Genomic DNA, 23197 nt, shown 5'->3' with positions numbered 1-23197 from the left:
AAGCTAATTAAACAAAATCCAGTTTTTAATAAAACAGTTAACCATTTCAATATAAAGTAAGGCTTTAAAAAACAAGGTTTTTCTGATCAGTGAGGTATATGAAAGGAGACTGGGACTTGTACCAACAGCCACAGAGGCTAATCTCAGTTCCACCTCATGATGTGACCTTGAGCAAGTCGAGACTTCTCTGGGTCTCAGTTTTCTCGTCTTCTATTCATACTACCCTGGTATATTCCCACTGCAACAAAATCTCTGCTCCTGCCTGGACACCTCACCCTGCAGGGCTCAGTCCCCTTTCCTAACATCATACCACTCCCTGAACACACAGTGAACTCTTCTGAGCCTTAGGGCCTTTGTACATACTGGCCCCTCAGCCTGGAGTAACCCCGATCTTTCCACAGTCAACAGCATTCTCACTCAGGTTTCAGCCCAAAGTCACCTCCACAGAGGTGTTTTCTCTGATCTCTTAAACTAAATTGAAAATGTCCTTCTTGGGTACCTGGGTGGCTCAGTAGTTGAGCATCTGCCTTTGGCTCAGGGTGTGATCTTGGGGTCCTGGGATTGAGTCCCACATCAGGCTCCCCACAGGGAGCCTGCTTTTCCCTCTGCCTGTGTCTCTGCCTCTGTGTGTCTGTCATGAATAAATAAATAAAATCTTTTAAAAAATGTCCCTCTCAACCATGTTTCCTTATTTTCTTCAGAGCACTTGTTATGGATGGATAACTTATTCATGTGCAGTTGACCCTTGAACAATATGGGCTTGAACTGTGTGGATCCACTTATATGCAGATTTTTTTTTTACAGTACAGGAGGGTAAATATATTTTCCTTAGGACACTATTAATACTATTCTCTTTTCTCTAGTTTACTTCCATTGTAAGAATACAGTATATAATATATATAATATGTGTTAATTGACTGTTTATGTATCAGTAAGGCTTCTGGCAACAGTAAGCTATTCGTAGTTAAGTTTTAGGAGAGTCAAAAGTTATAAGTGGATTTTTGACTACATAGGAGATTAGCAGGGTCATTTATTCTTGGTCACTCTCCAGACCCATGGCAAACTCCATGAGAACGAGGACTGGCCAGAGTTAGCATGGTTCCTGGCACACAGCAGGGCCAACATATATTCTTGAATCAAGGACATATCATCATACAGATGATCTTGAATATATATTCTGGCCATGACATGCTGGAGTTCTAACATAATGCATTGAAGAAAAATCTAGAAGGCCAAATCTACCCCAAAATCAGTGTCATGGGTGATATACCTAATAACCATCAGAAATACATATAGTTAAGTTCCAGACTTACTTCTTTCAGATGTCTGTAGAGGAGATCATTGTTTTTTTCTAAGAATCCTATAAAACATTGAAAAATTTTTGAATCAATGGCTTTGCCTAAAAATGCAGTTCTATCCCAAATGACTGCAAAGGGAAATCCTGAAAATAATCTCATAGGCTCAGATCAGAGTTTCTCGGCCTTGACACTATTGACATTGGGGCTGGAGAATTCTTTATCATGGAGACTGTCTTATGAATTGTAAGATGGTTACCAGCATCCCTGCCCTCTACCCACTCGATGCCAGCAGCACCTTCCCCAGTTTGTCTCTAGACATTGCCAGATGTTCCTGGAAGAGTAATCCCAATGCTGGTTGGGAATGAGGTTCTCAGAATTGAATTTATCACACACACACACACACACACACACACACACACACACACACACAATACTCTAAACTCTCACCAGTATCACACTAATGTAGAGCCTTTATGCTATATTATTATACACATATCCTAGTCCAGTAGCAATGAGTTATGCATAAAAGGAATAACATCTAGGTGCTCCTGGATCACTAAGTCGATTGTGCATCCAACTCTTGGTTTTGGCAAACATCATGATCTCAAAGTCATGGGATTAAGCCCTGTGTTGTGCTCTGTGCTCAGCTCAGAGTCTGCTTGTCCCTCTCTCTCTGCTCCTCTCCCCACTCACACACTATCTCTAAAATAAAGAAATAAATAAAATGTGGAGAAAAAAAAAAAAAGGAATAACATTGAAACAATGGAGCAATAGCAGTTGAGTATCTGCCTTTGGCTCAGGGTGTGATCTGGGATTCCTGGGAGTCCTGGGATTCCTGGGAGTCCTGGGATTGGGCTTCCTGCAGGGATCCTGTTTCTCCCTCTGCCTATGTCTCTGCCTCTCTCCCTGTGTCTCTCATGAATAAATAAATAAAATCTTAAAAAACAACAACAACAACAACAACAACAAAAACAATGGAGTGGCCAGGTGAAGCCAGGTGAGAAAATCTTTCCCACCACTGAGGAAAGTACCAGGACTAGAGGTATCCAACAGTATCTTCGTACAGAGGAGGATGTGCCATTTCCGATTTTAACTTAGTTTTTAAGCACCCACTTAAAACCTAATCGGATACTAATAATTAGATTAGTAAGTAAATGACATTATAAAATTGGCACCAGGGGTGCCTGGCTGGCTCAGTTGGTTTAATGTCTGACTCTTGATCTCAGCTCAGGTCTTGATCTCAGGGTTGTGAGTTCAAGCCCCATGTTGGGCTCCATGTCAGGCTTGGAGCCTACTTAAAAAAAATAAAAATAAAAATAGCTAAAAAAAACATATCTAAGATAAAAAACATCTAAGATACAATCTTTTTAGAAAACTATTTGGACTTACCAAAACTAACATTTTTATTGTGGGAAAATATACATAACATAAATTTTAGCATTTTAACTATTTTTAAGTGTTCAGTGGCATTAAGCATGGTTGCATTTTTGTGCAACTATCACCACCATCCATCTCCAGAATGCATTTTCTCAAACTGAAAATCTGACCCCATTAAACACTACTTCCTCATTCCCCCTCCCTCATCCCCTGATAACCACTATTCTACTTTCTGTCTCAATAGGTTTGACAACTCTAGGTACCTTGTAATTGGAATCATATAGGTTTTGTGTGACTGGCTTCTTTCACTTAGCATAAGGTTTTCAAGGTTCATCCATGTGGTATGAGAGATCAGAGGATCTCTAGGACTGAATAATGCTCTGCTGTTTATGGTATAGCATAGTGTGTCAATCCATGCATCCATTGATAGACATTTGGGTTGTCTCCACCTTTTGGCTATTGTGAATAATGTTGTAATGAATGTGGGTGTACAAATATCTGTGCAAGTCCCTGCTTTCAATTCTTTTGGGTATACACCCAAAAGAGGTCCAAACTAACTTTTTTTTTTTTAAGATTTTATTTATTTATTCATGAGAGACACACAGAGAGAAGGAGAGACATATGCAGAGGAGGAAGCAGGCTCCCCACAGGGAGCCCCATGTGGGGCCCAATCCCAGGACCCCGGGATCACCACCTGAGCCAAAGGCAGGCACTCAACCACTGAGCCACCTAGGAGTCCCTGTATAAGATATTTCTATTTTCCTTAAAAGGTAAAAGAAACTATTGGTTCTTGTGGTTACCTCAGGGAGAAGCTAGGAGTAAAGGAGGTTTTTAGTTTCTTTTTTGGACTTTTCTGTATGGACAACAACTTCTATACATATAATATGCATAGCCTTACATGTTTATTATTTTTTAAACAAAAATCAATTGATTATCTGCACAGAGAGTAATCTTATTTTAAAATGTTTTCTATTTTTATACCACTGGGAATTTAAAAGACAAAAATGTATTAAAGATTCTTAAAGAAATAAACTTATTTAGAAGGGAAAATAGGGGATCCCTGGGTGGCGCAGCGGTTTGGCGCCTGCCTTTGGCCCAGGGCGCGATCCTGGAGGCCCGGGATCGAGTCCCACGTCAGGCTCCCGGTGCATGGAGCCTGCTTCTCCCTCTGCCTGTGTCTCTGCCTCTCTCTCTCTCTGTGACTATCATAAATAAATTAATTAATTAAAAAAAAAAAAAAGAAGGGAAAATAATTCAGGGGTGCCTGGCTATCTCAGATGGTAGAGCATGTGATTCTTGATTTCAGTGTTGTGAGTTCAAGCCCCAAGTTGAGCACTACTTAAAAAGAAAAAAACAGTAAAAATAGTTTTTTTTAAAAAAGAAGCGAAAATAATTTAGAACCTAAAGCAGAAGTAACCAACGAAAATATTTTTTAAATGTTTTGAAAGAAAATGCACATAGAATTATTAGTAATAGCTCAAAAGTGTAAACAAACCCAAATGCCTATCAACTGATGAATGAATAAACAAAATGCATTCTATCCATAGAATGGCATATTATTTAGCGATACAAATAACAACATGGGTGAACCTTGAAAACATGACGCTAGGTGGAAGAAGCCAGACACAAAAGACCATATATTTTGTGATTCCATCTACATGAAATACTCAGAACAGGCAAATATGCAGAAACAGAAAATAGATCAGTTTATAGCCTAGGGCTGTGGGGGATGGGGCTGGGGAAGATAGAATGGTTGCTAATGCATACAGGGTTTCTTTTTGGGGTGAAGTGTTTTGAAATGCACTGTGTTGATGGTTGCATAACTATCACATGAATATAGTAAAACTAATATACTTTATGCTTTAAGTGGGTGAAATAAAGTCGATATGCATAATAAAATCATGAATGAAATAACTTCAAATGGCATGCTTGCAAGCAGGGCTAGCAAACGTTTGGGATGGACGTGCAGCCATTTCTCCACTGGACACAGGCGCACCTCATGGCTTGACCTGCACACCCTGGACACTCGCCTTTGGTGCAGTAGGTGACCTCTCCCGCGTAGTGGAAAAGCCGAAACTCCATCCAGCCAATCCTCTTCCGGCCCTTGGGCCCTGCCAGCTTCCGGCTGCAGCAAGACAGAAATAGACACGCACTGAATCTTTCTAGTTCCCGGCAACAAAATGCACCAATATATAAAGCAAAGAGCAAAAGAGAAGTCCTGACAAGCGGGTTAAGAACATGACAATGGGTGGAAGCCCAGCATTAGAAGCCAAACACACGTGGCAGCCCTAGTTCATCTGGCTACAGACCAAGGTCTCCCTCATGTTAGATCCTTCCCTGTGCAGAAAGGGGAATCCTCGTGCACTGGTGATGGGAATGCAAACTGGTGCAGCCACTGTGGAAAACCAGTATGGAGGGGCCTCAAAAAGTTAAAATAGAGCTACCCTATGATCCTGCAATCATACCACTAGGTATTTACGCAAAGAATACAAAAACGCTGATTCAAAGGGACATACGCAACCTAATGTTTAAAGCAGCATTATCTACAATAGCCAAGATATGGAAGCAGCCCAACTGTCCATCAATTAATGAATGGACAAAGAAGTTGTAGATTTTATATCCATCTATCTATATCTATATATAAATCTCACATCTTCTTTTTAGAATATATATATGTGTAGATGTATACATAGATATAGATTTTTATCTATATGTAGATATAGATATACGTAATGGAATATTATTTGGCAATAAAAAAGAAAAATTTTGCCATTAGCAACAACCATTTGCAATTTGCCATTTGGATGGAATTAAGGAGGATAATACTAAGTGAAGTCAGAAAAATACAATGCCATATGATTTTACTCGTATGTAGAATTTAAGAAATAAATGAACAAAGGGGAAAAAGAGACAGAAAGACAAATCAAGAAACAGACTCTTAACTATAGAGAACACACAGATAGTGACCAGAGGCGAGGTTAGTAAGGGGATCGGGGAAATAAGTGTTGGGGATGAAGGAGTGCACTTGTGATGTACAGAAGTGTATCATTATGGTCACTATATTGTACACCTGAAACTAATATTATACTGTATGTTAACTGGAATTGAAATAAAAACTTAAGAGTAAAATTAGATCCTTCTCCTAAGCACGGAGGAATGAAAAAACATGTGAACCACGGAAACACTTACTTATACAATGAAATAAATTCTATTTTTTTCAGGTGATAACTAAGAAATAATTTTACTGTCCTACATTTTTGTGATATTGACTGACTAAAATACTCATGAAACATCATTTTTCAGATCTGGTAATTCCAGATTTTTAACAACCTTTTCCTGAAATGTATATACATATATACTGACAGTGCAGATATCCTAAGTGTACAGTTCAGTGAATTTGCCACAAGAAACACATCCACATAACCAGAATCCAGGTCAATAAACAGAACATTGCCAGTTCCCTGAGAACCAACCCCCCACCACCCTTGAGCGCTTTCCAGTTATGACCTGACATCTAACATAACAGGTTGGTTTTTATCTGTTTTTGTGCTTTACGGAAAGGGAATTGTATAGTATATACTCTTTTGTGTCTGATTTCTTTTGTTAACATGTTCTGTGATTTACCTACATGACTGCATGTAGTTATAGATTGTGCATTCTCATGGCTGTATGTTATTCCATTTGTGAATATACCACAATTTATTTTTCCATTATTGATTCATTTACTTATCATTGCAATATTTAACAAAATATTGCACTAATATTTTGGCCACTACCATTTACTGAGTCTTTGCCATGGCTAGAAATTGCACTAGGTGATTGATGTAGTCATTCACAGTGCTACCCACTAGGTATAGCAATAAGCCACATGTCTTATAAGGGGCTGATCCAGGATTCAAAACCAGGGCTTTAGGACTCCAGTGCATGAGATATTCAATTCTCTTCCTTGTCTCAAAGACTAAGTTAAATTTCTAGTCGATTTTCTGGGATGCTATAAATGCTCTATATCTTGACCTGGTGGTGGTGATGTGGGTATACACAAATATGAAGATTTGCTGGCTGTATGCTTCAGATATACACATATCACTGTATGTATATTATATTTTTAAACGTAACTTTAAAAGAAGACTATTTCACGCATGTGATCCTTTCCAAAATGTAACAATCATAGATACATTTTGGATAGGGTCACATGCGTGAAATAGTCTTAGAACATTTTGCCTGAGATTCATTTGAATTGTATTGCTACTAACAAGAGGTATGCATGTATATGAGTTGGTGTATCATTATGGTGCATCATGTTTCAACATATGAAGGAGTGGCTGTACTCTTGAGGTCCACTGCCCACCCAAGAAAGTGGATATATGATGACCTTCCCCATGCAACAGCTTGTCAAGTGAGATACATACGTTTGGAAGTGTGCATGCTTGCCTACTTTCTCTTCCAATTTCTCCAGGAAACTCAAGTCTGTAGCAGGACCAGGACGGATACATTCTTCATCCTTCCAGAGAAAAAGAAAAGCCTCAATCCATAGCATCATATGCCATCAATTCTAAGTTTAAATGCCTTCACCACTTGTGTCATCTAACACAAGTTCAGGTGAACAGTGGGGAAAAAAAAAAAAACGAAAAAAAAAAAAAGAACAGTGGGGGTGGGAGTGCAACGATCCATTACAGGTGCTTAGTGTCTCAGAAGGGCTGGAAATTCTTTGAAAAGTCAACTCTTCCACCCATCTAGGCCCATATATGGCCTAGAACATATATTCCCTTTTACTAGGAGCAAAATCCTCATGGAAAGAAAGCTATAAAATATGTGCATCTAATTTTTCACATTTCTCCAACTATGTCTATTTCCTATCTCAAGTCCTTAACATTGTTAGGATGTTAACATTTAACTGACCATCTTAACAAGTGAATCAACCCTACAGCTTTTATTAAAATAGCAAGGAAAAAAAAACAAAAAACAAGGTTCAGGTTGGTGAGACAACCCTCTTGAAGTAGCATCTCTGTTTCCTGATTCCATTAATGGAAAACCACATAGAAGCAAGTATTTATTACTAAAGTATTTAAAAATGCTAGTCCAGCCATTCATATGAGCATTGAGTACACATAGAATAACCTATGCCAGTCTGTGCTTCCTGGAACATGCTTCCCCAGAAGTCTATACAATCCTTCCCAGACCATCACACCTAAAATTGAATCATCCTCCCCAGCACATCTAATCCTTTCTGGGGTTTTTTTTTTTCATCATTGTACAACCTACTTATTTTGCCCATTAACCTGTTTGTTGTCAGTGTCTGTGCTAAGATTTAAAGCCTCGTGAGTGTAGTGGTTTTGATCTATTTTGTCCACTGCTGTGTCCCAAAGCACAGGGCACAATCATGGCACCAAGTAAGCACTGCTAAGTATTTGTTGAATGAATTGAGTCTGCATGCTTACCACACAATAGCATAATTCTGAGCCCTGTGCATATACAATCTCAACCTATCCTTACACTTCCTCTTAAGATAAGTGCCAGTATCATTGCACTCATTTAAAGACAAGGAGATTGGAGCTCAGAGAGATTAGAACACCCACCTAAGTTTACACAGCTAGTAAGGAATGGGGCTGGGATCTGAATCCAGGTGGTACCCATGTTCCTGGCAACTACAGTCACCACCCATTAATGTCTTGCTGGGCTTTAGAATCTTGTTCACACAACAGTTAGATGGAGGAGGAGGCAAGAGGAGAAAAGGGACTTGTAATTTTTGTTAGAAGGGAGATGCTCGCAAATGAAAAGGCAAAGAAATAATTTCTCATTGGCTTTTAGATTAAAAAAATGATGTTTAAATTGGAACAACTGTGGATTGGCAGCCATGGATGTTCTCAGAAGGTGCAACTGTTCAAGATAAAGTCACAGGTGCATCCTGAGGAGTCTCAACTCAGGATCACCTGACATTCTTTGTAAAGCCTTCCTTTATATTTTCTGGCTTTCTGCTCATGCTAAGCAACCAACCCTCTTGAAGCCTGGGAGGAAAAGTCTTCTGCGTGTTGGCAACACCGTTCGAAGACTCTAAGCCAACACTAATTTTCTTACCAGAATGGAAATGATTCCTTTGTGTCTCTCTTCCACCAAATCACAGATGATCTTGTTGTTGAAATACTGAATTGGTTCCCACTAGAATGACAAAGAAAAGAATTCTCTGAGGAGGATTTAGATGAACATGAAAGAGTGAAAAATAATTCTGAGTACTAATGAGGATAAAATCTCCAGTGAAATACTATTGCTCGAGTGAGTCTCTTTCACTAGATTAAGAAATTAATATGTTTTACCTCTATGCCTTCCATTTCATATTCTGCTTGTTCCGCTTTTAGGGTTCTCTCTATTAACAGTTGCTGGAGTTTCTCGTTGCAGTAATTGATGCAGAACTGCTCAAAACTAGAGATGCAAAAATTTAAATAACTAAAGCTACACGAGTAGGCCAATTAAAAATTGTATTTACTTATTTTTTAAAGATCTTTTTTAATACAGAGAAAGTAAAGTCCTTATTCATCACATCATTTACTAAATAGATCAGAAGAGTCAAGCTAAAAGATGATTTTTTATGGTTATTCCAATTCTGGACCAGTCTATGAATTTGCCGGCCATGGAAATCCAGAGAATTTCTGAGGATGGGAAAACCACTTCCAATAACACTAGAGATGGCTTAAACCAGACTCAGATCCTAAAGAAGAACAGAGGACCAATAAGTAATGACAAACTCACCCATTCTTGTCAAAGACCTCAAACCCATAGATATCCAGCAATCCGATCACAGTTTTCCCGGTGAAATCCTAGTCAAAGAACACACATTGCTTAGTGAGGTCTTTTACTTAATGACTCTTATAACCCGGTAGCTGCCCCAAAGCTGGGACTTGGTTCTAAAGCTCACACCTTCTCTCTTTCCAACACTGGCTCACAGAAGTCTTATAGGGTGGAAACAAATCTCCCAGCCTGCTCGTTTGGCCTGAAGCCTGCCAGGATCCCACGGCAGCTTCCACGTCTACCACCCAAGAAGCGAGACCTTCCCCTTCTGATTCACCCCCTGCTTCAGCCCCTCTTGGTCTCCTGAGACCACATCAAAACTCTCTATAGAGAGTAGCAAAGATATTTATCCAGGAGAGAGGACAGGTGGTTTGAATATCATTTTAAACAGAGGACCAAGTGCATCAGACAGTATGGCTATTTAAAGAAATTATGACCATTTTTTTTTGAAAGGGCCACAATTTACATCTATGGCCTCCAAAGCCGATGCCTTCCAAATCTGTCCTTTACATACTCGCACCTTGAGTTTTATCCTTTCCTAAATTTCTAGCTTTGAATAAACTCCTCTAATTACTTAAGTAATTCCACTGAGGGTGAGTTTGAAGGTTTCATATTTTTTTCTTACACATGTTAAAATATACTACCACTGAAGTTAAAAGTTTATGTCTACACTAGAAGCCATCTGGTGTGCTGCAAAGACTGTGCATCCCACACTTTGGGACACACTGCAAAAATCATTCAGTGGGCATTTTTGTGAGCCTACTGTGTGCCAGAAATGTAAACTTGGAAGGACTCTGTCCCTGCTCTTTAGGAGCCAGGAGTCGATGCTCACAAATTCTTTAGAGTGACTGTGTCAGTGATAAAGCATCACCACATTAGTGCATCATCCAAAAATGTGTGGACTAACCTTGTTCACTAAGGAGGAATTGATTTTGTTGACCAGCCAAGTAAATGTTCGTCCGTAAATGGCCTTTGCCATTGCATCTCTAGCATAGACAGAGAGTTCCAGTGTCAATGGGCATATTACCTGAGAACAACAACAGATGTATCATTAGAGAGGTTAAGAGAAAAAAAAAAGCCCACCCCCCTCCTGAGTTTTCAAATTAGACTTTAATGATGGCCACTGAAGGATGTGTGCTGGGAGAAGATGCCACCCCCACCTGCACATGCTCAGGGAGTAGCCATTTCTTGAGTGCCTACTACATGCCAGGCATGGAGCTGCTGAGATACAGCCATGACCAAGATAAACAGTTCCAGCCTCTGCAGGCTCACAGTTGGGGGACAGGACATTGACACATCACACACACAGTCATGTTGCAAGATGAGAACAACGTAAGGAGATATGTATGATGCTTTAGGACAGGGGTGAGATGATCAGGAAGGCTCTTTGAGGATGTGACCCCAGGAACTGAAGGATGAGAAGGTGTTAATTAGAGAAGCACAGGGAACAGTGTTCCAACAGAGGGAACAGCATGAGCAAAGACCTCATGGAGGAAAGGCATGGCAAAAGGGAAGCATGGCAAGCTTGGTGTAATGGTTGGGGATGGGGAGGTTGAGGCAGGAGATCCCTGAAGGGGCTGGAAGGCTGGGGTCCAGCCTCCTCTAGGACCACGTCCTGCTCTTACATGAGGCAGGCAGCAGCAGTAGCAGGGAGAACAGGTACATTTCCACCTAGAGACATTATTACCTCCTCAGTTTTGGCTTCAATCTTTCTATGGGTGAGAGCTTCCAGAAGGATTGATGGTTGGACCCCCAGAAGCTGAGAAAATGGAAACCAAAACGCCATTCAATGATTAGACTAGATTTTTGCCAAAACAGATCACATTCACTGTTCTGACCAGCTGGCCTTTACCCACTCCCTCATCTGCTCCCACACTCTTTAAATATCCTAGCCAGTATCAACCAGAAGGACACTGTGTTACCCACTTGGGGACCTGGGCATCCAGCTGCCTCAACCTCCCCTCTCCTGCCCCTCCACCTCTGAAAAGGGCCGGGTCTTCCCTGTGCTCTTCAAAAGTGGAACATCACCTTGGCGATCCATTTGATCTCGTGGATATCTGGTATGGTGGCACAGCCTTGGTCGTTCTCTTCAAAACAAATGTTCCCCAGGTGTAAGACACTGGCAATAATTCCAAAGAGATTCTAGGAATGCGGGAAAAGGCAAGAATAACAAGGAGAGAAGAGTGGCTGCCTAACTGATGAATGTCATCACAGAAGATCCCCAAGGAAAACTGCCCCCTTCCCCATTCCAGCCCTGAGCTTTAGCTTGATTTCCTCCTTCCCCAGAAATCAGCCTCTTACCCACTTCAGACATTAAGGGAAGTAGGATAAAGAACCTCAGCCCAGGGTACTGAGGATGCCTCCCCTAATCTCCAGTACCGACACTCTTGTTTTTTATATCTTCTCCACCCCCTTCCCACCAATAAACCATTTTATAAGCAAATGCCATGATCTATATATCATGATCGCATGATATATAGATAGATATAGATATCTACCCACACACATATATAAATATATTTTAAATTAATTCTCGTCTTTGAAAGAACAATAGTTTTAATCATCAAAAAAAAGGATGTAAAAACACAATGTTTATAAATCCTACAATTTGCTCCCATTCAAAAATAGAAGAGTAAATAAATGGTAATCCTATAGTTCCAGGGCATCTAAATATTTGAGATTGGATTTGAGAGGAAGAAGAAACATGATCTCCTCCTTGCACACAGCACTGGGAAATCTTAGGGTTGCCAGATGAAAGGGAGAATGCACAGTTAGCATCTGAATTTCAGCTAAGCCATGAATAATTTTGGTCCTAAATGGTGCCCCCAAATAATGATGCCCATTAAAATGTAACTAGGCATCCTATATTTTTATTGGCTGAATCTGGTGACCCTACTAAGCGGTCACCCACCAAGATATCAGGATTGTTTCATCAATCCCAGACCATACAGGCAGTTCCATCCTCAGAGATCATACCTCGAGGTCACCTTCAGTAAAATCGATGACAGAAAAAGCACTGGAAACAGTTTTCCAGTCGTTCTTGTCATTGATAGAGGACTCTTTGGCACAATGACCCTGTGGACAGAGAATTGGGTTGCTTTAAGTCATTTTTATAAGGACAGTTAGACATGCCCATACCTAGTTTTGAATCAAAATGGTTTTCTCTATAAGCATGTAAGAGCTAGTTCTACAATGTTCTGAATTGTAAACAGGTAGGTTTAACTGATTGTCTAGCACAGGATGATTCAAAACTGCTGCTTTTTTCAAGTACATTTAGAATTTTATCTGTTCTGGGAAAACTTTCAAAGGTACACATTAGTGGTTTATCTCTTTGAATGTGTATTTTTTAAAAATAGTTTTCCTTGTCATATTTGCCAGATAAATTGAAGATGTCTGTCTCAATAAACATCTGCTAAAATATGCAGGGAGAGGACAGCACTGAAATTGAGAAAGCAATCTTTCTTTAAAAAAGATTTTATTTATTTATTCATAAGAGACAAGGAGAGAGAGGCAGAGAGAGAAGCAGACTCCTCATGGAGCAAGGAGCACAATGTGGGACTCAATCCCTGGACCCCAAGATCATGACCTGAGCCGAAGGTAGCTGCTTAACCACCTGAGTCACCCAGGCACCCCAGAAAGGAATCTTGATGCTTTACAACCTCCAACAGAAACCGCAGTGCAGGACCAGGTGGAAGGAGACCCTTACTCAAGAAAATAAAAGTTTAGCATTTAGAGAAATGCAGGCTATATAGACATGATCAACAGTGGAGATGTGATGACACTTCCCACTACTTTAGAAGTTGTCTGTTTTTTATTCTTTTTTAAAAGATTTATTTATTTCAGAGAGTGAGCAAGAGAGAGAAGAACACAAGCCAAAGAGAGAGGCAGAGGGAGAAGCAGACTCCCCACTGAGCAGGAAGCTCAATGTGGGGCTTGATCCCAGGGCCCTGGGATCATGACCCGAGCTGAAGGCAGACACAAGAGTCCCTAGAAGTTGTCCTTTAGATAAGACACACACCACCAAATGTCACAATTTAAAGGGAAGATGTTCTAGATGAGGGTTTTTTAAATTTTGCTTTTGTAGTACAGGGTGTTCTTGGATTCCTGGCTATTTAAAGATTTGTCATCTTAAAGATTTCCTTGTTGCAAGGGGAAACCAGAGGTGCCCTACTATGAATATATTCACCAGTCAACTGGACGTTGTTAAATCTTCAACCTCCCAAATATCCCTCCCCATTCAACCAGCAGCATCTGCTCCCACCACCAACAGGGTGGGGCCAGCTTAGGTCAGTCCTTGGAAGATACCTAAAGGTTTGGAAGCATTGTGGATATACTGCAAAGTAAAGCCACGAGGTTTGTAAAAGTTATGGGAGAACACAAAATTGAACAAAATAATTCTGGCAAATTGCTTGAAACATTTACAAAGCCTCTGTGGCATCAAGATCTGGCCAAATTAATCAGGCTAGAAAAAAATCTGCAAGTATAAAGACAAGATACATTCCAAAAGGGAATGATTTGAATATCAAAGGGGTTAGTTGAAGCCCTTGGGAAAAGGAATGAACCCCTCAGATACTTTTATAAATTGACCCTCTCTGATCATGTTACAAAAGTATGTGATGCTATCATATACTTTGCTTTGTTAAAAAAAAATTAGTCCTTCAAAAAAAAAATCAGATTTGAATTACTCTTCATTCTAACAATTAGTACAAGCTTGTAAAGGGGGTTATGAGATTCTTCTATTAAGCAGCTTTATTTTTCAAGATAAATTTCAGTCATTCCCGCTTTTCCTCCATGACTTACTATATATGTTGGTCCTTATTTTATAAGATTCACTTCATAAAAACTTGTTCTCTTTCTCAAATGATGTCCTCACTTGCACTTTGCCAGGTGACCTCCATTTGAAGCCAGACCCAGGAAAAAGGAAAAAAGTCCAAAAAATCTTGGAGCAAAAAGATGCCAGTGACATCAAATACTGATAGGTGCGATACAGTCTGGCTCTTCCAGAACCCTAGTGCTGGCTGCAGAAAGACTAATGGTGGGGAGTTACACTCTAAAGGTCCATTTTACAGCACTGGATCCTAGGACTGTTTATGGGAATGGCCTGAACTCTTTCCTTACTCCTGAACATAAGGAAGTATGTTCATTTTGCCAACAATTCTCAGAATGGGAGGCAAGAAGGTGGAGAGTCTTTTCCTAACTAGTATTGAAAGCAGAAGGAGGCAGCACAGGTTGTTGACATGGATGGACAATGAGGTACCCTCACACCTAGACCAACATTTCTCACTTCTGCTGTGCTTTAGAATCACCAGGGATTCATTTAATTATACTGAACCACAGGGGAGTATTTAACACAGCCCTGATGTCTAAGTCCCCACCCCAGACCAATTAGATCTGAATCTCTGGAGGGTTGGGTGTGTGTGCACGTGTGTGTGTGTGTGTGTGTGTGTGTGTGTGTGTTGAAAAACCTCTTCGAGTGATTTGAATTTCAGCCAATGCTGAGATCCACTCACCTAGATGATCTACCTGCCAGGCATAAACAGAGAGGTTATGATAAGTGTCAAGAAACCAGTCCATAGGATTACCAAAATGGTAATGAGAAAGTTCTTGGCCATCCTACAGAAGCCCCCACTAACCCTTGCTCCCTGCCATCAAAGGGTCACCCAAGCCAGGTGCTGGTCCTTCCAACCTGTGAGAGGTATTTATACAGCTGGGGGTCCCGCTCCAGTCCCAGATAAGCAAGGAGCTCCTCTTCGCCACCCTCCAGCAGCTGGTAGAAGATGTGGAAGTTCCTCTCCCCCTGGTTTTGATAGACGACTCGAGACTTTTCTATCAGGTAACTGATGATATGCCCGCCTACTGGAATGCCCTTCAGAACAGAACAAAAAATGCACTATGACAACAATAAGTAAGCCACTCTCTTATTAGTGTCTTCCGAGGAACGGAAATTCCGAATTCAAATGATGATTCTTCTAAGCCTAGTGTTTTCTGGGCTCTTTTCAAAACTATTTTTTGCCTACCCTGAGGTCATGAGAGATATTTTCTATACTTCTATCTAGAAGTGTGATTATTTTACCATTCACATTTAGGACCACAATTAAAATTTTGTTATGGAGTGAGGTAGAGGGTCAAAGGTCTTTTTATTCACATGGATTTCCACTTGATAGCACCATTTATTGGATAGGCAATCCTATCTATTCAATCACAGTGGTGCTTTTGTCATAAGCCAGGTGACCATATCAAACATGGATGTCTTTGTAGACTCCATTCTGGTCCACTGGCCTTGCATCACTATATATCCTTGTGCCAATATTACAATGTTTTATTTTTAAGATTTTATTTATTTATTTGAGAGAGAGAGAGAGAGAGAGAGCACAGGCAGGGGAGTGGCAGAGGGAGAGGGAGAAACAGACTCCCTGCCGAGTAAGGAGCCTGACAACTCAGGGCTCCATCCCAAGACAGTGGGATCATGACCTAAGCCAAAGGCAGATGCTTCACTGACCAAGCCACCCATGCCCCTCATACCATCTTATTTTTAAGAATATTCCAATAAAGGATTTGCATTCCAGAACATATATAGAATTCCTGCAAATCAATGAGAAAAACCACCTATTTAAAAGAGGGCAAAAGGCTTTAACACAAAATTTTTAATTGGCCAGTTATCAAGACTTCATTTGTAATCAGGGAAATACAAACAAATCACAGTGGGAAACCACTATACTCCACCAGAATGTCTCAAACCAAAAGGACTGGTGATACCAAATGTTGACAAGGGTGTAGAGAACCCTGCTGGCAACTGGAACTGTCATTAACTGTCCTAACATTGTTGGAAAGAACCCAGCAACACCACTTCTGGGTATACGGTCAACATAAGTTGCTAATAACATCTACTCAAAGACATGTGCAAGCACATTCATAGCACTATTTACAATAGCTCCAAATTGGAAAACCCAAATGTCCATCAACAGGAGAACAGATTAAGCATAAGGAGGTCACATAAGCCAAAAATGGCTAACTGCTACAGGAAGTGACACAAATGAACCTGATAGAATGTTGACTGAAAGGAGCCAGACACAAAATAGAACATACTGTATAATTCCATTTACATGAGGCTCAAGGAACAGCAAAATTAATCTAATTATAGAGGTCAGAAGAGTTGGTAACCTTTGGGAAGGCAGGTACTATCAGAGAAGGGCAGGAGAATCTTCTAGGCACTAGAAATGTTTATGTCTTGATCTGAGTGCTGGTTATCACAGGCAGATACATGGATGTAAAATCCATCAAGCCATACTCATGACTTGTGTCCTTTTCAGTATTTATGTTGAATATCAATGTTTTATTTAAAATTTCTTTAAAGATTTCATTTATATATTCATGAGAGACAGAGAGGCAGAGATATAGGCAGAGGGAGAAGCAGGCTCCCCATGGGGATCCCAGTGTGGGACTCAATCACAGGACCCCAGGATCATGCCCTGAGCCGAAGGCTGAAGCTCACCCACTGAGCCATCCAGGCGTCCCAATAAGAAGTTTTAAGACACATTAACAACTCTTTTTTTTTTTCAAAGTCTAGGCACGCTTCTCCAGAAGTCCATATACCAGCTTCCAGAAAACCTGAGCCAGTCTGTCATCACTACACTTAATGCTTAGCCAGTGACTGTTCTCCAGTCTAAGTGATACTTTGTCAACTGGGATTCTGTGTCCTTGAGAACTCTCTCAATCCTTCCCACCTGCATCAGCCCCATTTAAATTTTGTGCAACATACAACCATACTCTTTCATTATGTATGGTCGCTGGTTGCTTCCATGCCACAGAAGCAGAGCCGAATAGCTGTGACCAAAACCATATGGTCTACAAAGTCTAAAATATTGACTATCTGGCCCTATCTGAAAAAGTTTGCCAACCTATGCCATATAATTATGTATGCCTAAACAATACATTGTTTAACGTGGGATTGTTCTGGGGCATTGTAAGAAATGGCATTACACTGACACCCAGGACATTCCTAAGACTTGACCGTGTTATGTGTAGCTGCCATTCATTTGCTCTCACTGCTATGTGACACTTCAATGGGTGGACATCCCACCATTTAGCCATTCTGTCACTGGACCCTCAGTCTTCCAGATGTGTTGGTTGTTTCCAGTGTACTTGTGAATCTATAGGAGTATCTCCAGGAGCAGAATGACTCTACCTTAGATTGATTATGTGGTTTCAACTTCCACAGGATAATATACTGTTTTCCAAATGGGTTGCACCAATGTACACCCCCCACCCCGGCAATGTGTTAGAGTCCCTAGTTAGCTACATATTCACTAATGGCTGGTATCATCAAACTTCTTAATTTTTGGCCCCCTAGAAAGTATGAAATGGTAGCTCATTGTGGTCTTTATTTGCATTTCCCAAAATAGTACTGACACTGGATTTTTCAATTATTTGAGCCAATAAAGCCCTTCTTCCCTTAGGGTACCGTTGGGTCAGGTTGCTGTCATTGGCCAGCTAAGGGATCCCCATGAACCAGTAATAGGAACTTCAGGATACCTTATAGTCAAACTGTATGTCCATGTATTTTCCAAATCTGCTGGAGTTGTCATTCCGGAGTGTTTTGGCATTTCCAAAAGCCTTGGAATACAAAGTGAGGGAGACAGGGACAGGCTGAGCCAAACTGTCATGTATGGTCATTTAAGCTCTTTGTGCTTGTCAACTTCCCAACCCCAAATACCACAACTATGAGAATGGAGGAGAGAGGGGAGCCAGGGATGAAAGCCATACTTTATCTTCTAAGAAGGAACCACCAAGTACAGAGGATGTGATGCCAAATACTAGGGATGGAGTTGCAGAAAACAGAAAAGTAGCTTCTCTCTAGCATCCAGTCTAGGGAGGTCTAAGGAGAAGTATAGAAGACCCAAGGCCCTTGCTGTTCTAGAAGACACAGTTAATGGCTCCCATTACCAGACCCCTTTTCATATCAAAGAGGTAAATCATTCAACTCATAGGTCTAGTGGGAAGATTCTTTCAACCACAAACATATTTAACGTGAAGGGCAACAAAAATACAGGAAAAAAAAATAACTTGTTTGAAATCACCCAGCAAGTCAGCCAATGGCAATAGGAGAATTATCAAAATGATTCCAATTAAATAAGAAAAAAAATATGAATAATAGAGCATGACTTTAGAGCTTACTAGTTAATTCTGCCCTGTGCTTTTTAATTGCATTCATCTTGTTTTATCCTCAAAAATCTCCTACGTGGTAGAAACTATGAATAGACCCATTCCACAGATAGGGAAACAGGATCCGGGATCTGGAGTGATTTGCTGAAGCTTGCTGGCGTGTGGCTGCCCTGGGATTAGCATCCATGCCTGCTGGACTTCAAAGTTACACCCTTAATCACAATACTGCCCTTGAGACCCTGCTGCTTAATGGCCAGATGGTGACCTGCTCATTCTGATCAACTTGCCGGGGCAGAGAATTCTTCTTAGTGTCCTCCCTAGTACTCCCCTCCCACAGGTTCTCAAAGATTACTTACCTCCAGCACTGGGTTGGAGAGCAATAGTCTGTCACGGGCTATTTGTAGTGACTCAGTCATTGGGCAGGTCACAGCAAAATACTGGAGAATCTTCTTGGAGGCCTCTGTTTTCCCTGCACCACTCTCTCCAGAAATGAGGATGAAGTGGTTATTTAGCTCAGAACACATCATGCGGTAAGCGTTGTCAGCTATGGCATAGCTGGAGAAGGAGTGGGGCAGAAATGGAAGGCGTGGGAAGTGGCTATAATGCTACTTCCCTCAGCTGTGACACCACCAGAGCGGAAGGACAAAGTACCCTGTCTCCAGGAAGCCACATCCAGACAAGTGGTACAAGAACACTGAGCTCAGATATCAAACTCCCACTGCAATCCATTGACTGATCACATACAAAGTGTTCTAGAAATCAAAACTCCAACGGTTGAGTTAAAATAGAGAACTTGAGCAATAATGGACATTTTTGATGTAACGAATTTATTTTGAAAAATCCAACATTTCTTAGAATAGGCCAGATACTAAATTATATCCCCAGGAGACGTTCTATTAACTGTAGGTGGAAATAACATCTCGTCTAAATATTTTAAACACTCACTAGATACGCCAAGATCTCATGTTTCTTCTTTCCCTCAAAACCTAGTGTATTAAGAGTACAGAGACAGAAAACCGAAAATTTCTTAAAAGCTCTGTGATATCTATAGGAAAAGAGATAAAACTATTATAAAGGCTTTAATCTTCAAGATCAGAAACCAAAGCATAAAAATCTCTCAGGACACTAATCTTCCCATATGGCTGAGTTTGAAAGCTGGCTATTTTGAAAATTGTTGGTGGTAGTGGTGCAGAAAGGTTTATAAATGCCTTAGGAGGTGAATAGATGAGCCGCCAAGACAAATGGAGGAAGAGCCCTAAATATTAGTCCAGAAGTCAACCAGGGAGAACTGAGAAATTCAGCAAAGCCTGAATCACATATAGATCAGACACGAAATTGCTTGTCCTAAGGATCTGAAATCCTGCTACCAACACGGATGCTCCTTAGTCGCCATGATACTCAGACACCAGTAGATGGCACTACAGCAAACCTCTTTACAGAAAAGACACCGAGACAGGTGTCACACTCTTGGATCTCTCAGCAGTTACGAAAGATTCCACCTCTCATGATATTTAAGCTGAGACTCAACAATGATCTGATGTTTTCTTTTGCACTGAAAGACGTTTCACAAGAAGGCAGCTGCTTAATGACGTCCAGAATCCAATGAGCATGCATCAAAGATTTAGATGGATGGGTAGATGGGTGGGTGAATAGGTGGATGGATGGATAGGTGAATAGGAAGGAAGGAGAGAAAATAGATAAAGAAGAAGGAAAGAGATAGGAAAATACTATGGATGAACTCCATACATGCTACTTACACATGTGGTGGCAGTTCAAAGAAATTGACCCCTTGATAAAGTTCCATCTGGCTCACAGTGTAGATTCCAAGCTCCTGGTATGGATTCACAGACACAAGGAGGGTCCCAATATAGGTCTAGGGGAACAGACCAAACACTAGTGAGGAACCCTGGGGTACAAATGGCTACAGCAAAAGACCATCATATGGTATGATCCCCAGGTGTTCGTTCCATGCTCAAGATATAAAACAATAAATAAAGCGCTGTCTCTTCTGTCATGGAGTTTCCATGTGGGTGCATGGGACAGGGGACCACTGACCAAGGGATCAAGACTGCTTCCATTAGAATGGTAAGAAAGGTGTACCTAGGGCAGTGGGAGAGGGAACGACCAAGGAAGTCCACCTTAGGTCTTGGGCTTGGGGAAATCTTCTTTAAGGAGATGACTGAGCTGAGACTTGAAGGATGAGCCAGTCATGAAAAAAGGAAGCAGAAGAGGGCCAACTGCCCTCCGGGAGGGCTGAAGGGACGAATGTGGCAAGGTGACTGCCCTGGAGGGCAGTGGGGGAGGGGAGAACAGAAATAGTAAGACGCGATGTCCGAGATGGAGCAAGTTCAGATCACACAGGGCATGAAGAATGGGGGATGTATTCCAACTGCAATGCATAGTGGAGACACTTTCCCTGCTGATATGAAATACTTGGCTTAAATTGTTATGTCAAATGGATAGCTTTAAGAAGGGAGCACTACAATCTGATTTATATTTCTGTTTCACAGAGGTCTCTCTGGCCACTGGGTGAAAGGGGTATGCATCCCAGCTGTCTCCAGCTGGGCAAGCATTCCCACTGTTGGTATCTATTTTCCTGGATTTCAATGTTGGATTCTATGATGAGTCAAGTTTTCCAAGTGCTTCTGGTTGAAGTAGAACCACTAATGTAAAAGCTCCTTGGAATACAGTTATGAATAAACAAAACTTTAACCTCTTAAATAAAAAAATAAATATTTGGGCTCCTTTAAAAATACATCTGGAGGTTTCAGATTCTGTTTGTAATTGGTTTTCATTTCAGCATCTCGATATTGGAGGTTCCCAAGGGTATGCTAAATTACGCCTAAAATAATTCTCATGAATGTTTCTAATCTCCAGGACAAAGTCACACAGAGAACTAGAAGAGATAAGAGCATTCTATTTTGACTAAAATGCTGCAGTCCTTCAATCAGTAGAAATCTTCCAGAATAGAATATAGTTTCTGAAGTCTATCTGTTCAAACTGGAAATGATTATGATGATCTTATCATCCCACTTATACTTCTCCAAACCATGCTCTTTCTCCTTTGCTTATGCGTAACATCCCTTTCCACAACTAAAAATATATACCATGAGAAGCCCTTTGCTTCTTTTTCCTAGTAACCTTGGTCCCAACATGCAGACCAACTCATAGTCACCATTAAACACAATATAGCTGCAAGACAAATATTTTTAGATTGCTTTTGTCTAAATTTACTCTTAACAAAAGCTAATAAGATCCCAGTAAAGTTAATCAAATGTAATAAAACCCCACCACACACACTGAGACACTGTGCAGTTTACCCTAAAGAAATTTACCTGGAAACTGACCAATCAGATCAAGGTGGGGACTGACCACTGCTAGAAGCAACCAGGTCAAGCTAAGAACAGCTCTGGTAAAGTGCTGCAGCCTTGACCCTTGAAGACTCATGGGATGCGGTGGACAACTCTTATGTTTGCCTCTCTGATATCTAGACCTCTTTCTTCCAGCAGATTCCTTTGAGGTACCTTCTTCAGGCTTATCCTAAAGGTAAGGCACACACTGGCCTCACCCCTCACCTGCAGGGCTTGGCCTAGGTAAATAGCCTGGCCAGTCAGAATAGTCCTCATTCTAGCTATGGGGATTGGTTCAGAGGTAGGCACATGACCCAAGATGGGCCAATCAGAGCCAGCCAGTGTGTGTGTGTGTGTGTGTGTGTGTGTGTGTGTGTGTGTGTGGTGTGTGTGTGTCTCCGGGAGGACTTGCAATCGTCTATCTTGACATCAGTCTTGTCCTGCTGGCGCCAACTTGTAGAGAGTCTGCCCTAGAAAACGACCATTGCAAAAGAGAGCAGAGAAGTGGGAAAGGGCCCTCCGGATGGAGAAGAACCCTCAAGGCTTCAAGACTCATCACCCCAGACCCTAAATCTATTTCTGATCCCTAAAGTGACATAGGTCAATAGATTGCGTCTTGGGGGTTAGGCTTGTTTAAACTGGGTCTCTGTCACTGGCAGCCATAAAGGCCTCAACACAAGGATCAGGGCACATCTGGCAGTGGTCCCTTCACATCTCCCTTTAAGGGCTAACCTATAGGGGGTAGTATTTGCTATCATCAAGGCTGTGAAAACAGGCAGGGTTGGGCAGGGGTACCTCCAGTCTAGGAAAACAGTTGAGAAACGGGTTACGTTACATAGATGAGGTTCTCGCTGAAACGCTTGCGAAGATTGTCCAGAAAAGCAGATTCGCTGGTGTAGGCGTCCAACAGCACAAAATCCTGCACCCCGACCCTGTCCCTGGCGGTCAGTGCGCTTTCCATGTGCAGGCGAATGTGCTTCCTCCTCACTTCTTCTTTCTGCAGCAACAGAACATTTCTCATCAGCTCCCTTATTCTGTAGTTCCTACTGCTCATCTAATATGGAAATAGCGGGACACCCAACCCTGGGGGCAGTGTAGCCCTGACATTAGGTTATGCTCTCTCCTTAGAATTCATGGGCTGGTTAGGGTTACAAGGGGATGGCAATAAAAGCATTAATAGTGGGACGCCTGGGTGGCTCAGTGGTTGAGCATCTGCCTTTGGCTCAG

The 23197-nt window shown here is 41.2% G+C and overlaps 1 protein-coding gene across 1 annotated transcript in view; it reads right to left on the bottom strand.

Annotated features, from left to right (window-relative positions):
* MYO1H (myosin IH) overlaps nt 1–22937 on the bottom strand; it is a 44036-nt gene extending 21099 nt beyond the window's left edge. The window contains exons 1-15 of the mRNA XM_041728982.1: nt 22806–22937; nt 20378–20493; nt 18977–19175; nt 17991–18071; nt 15145–15324; nt 12435–12533; nt 11487–11600; nt 11146–11217; nt 10366–10485; nt 9420–9487; nt 8987–9092; nt 8751–8831; nt 7085–7176; nt 4706–4800; nt 1314–1360 (exon numbers count right to left, since the gene is read on the bottom strand). Of these exons, the coding sequence (XP_041584916.1) occupies nt 1314–1360; nt 4706–4800; nt 7085–7176; nt 8751–8831; nt 8987–9092; nt 9420–9487; nt 10366–10485; nt 11146–11217; nt 11487–11600; nt 12435–12533; nt 15145–15324; nt 17991–18071; nt 18977–19175; nt 20378–20493; nt 22806–22931 (1596 nt within the window). The 5' untranslated portion in view covers nt 22932–22937. The remainder of the gene's footprint in view (nt 1–1313; nt 1361–4705; nt 4801–7084; nt 7177–8750; nt 8832–8986; nt 9093–9419; nt 9488–10365; nt 10486–11145; nt 11218–11486; nt 11601–12434; nt 12534–15144; nt 15325–17990; nt 18072–18976; nt 19176–20377; nt 20494–22805) is intronic.
* Between the last annotated feature and the right edge of the window lie 260 nt (nt 22938–23197).

The sequence above is a fragment of the Vulpes lagopus genome, chromosome 14 (genome assembly GCF_018345385.1).
Source record: "Vulpes lagopus strain Blue_001 chromosome 14, ASM1834538v1, whole genome shotgun sequence".
Classification (NCBI taxonomy): domain Eukaryota; kingdom Metazoa; phylum Chordata; class Mammalia; order Carnivora; family Canidae; genus Vulpes; species Vulpes lagopus.
Note: the sequence above shows the minus strand (reverse complement) of the source record. Positions and strands in the feature narration are given on the sequence as shown.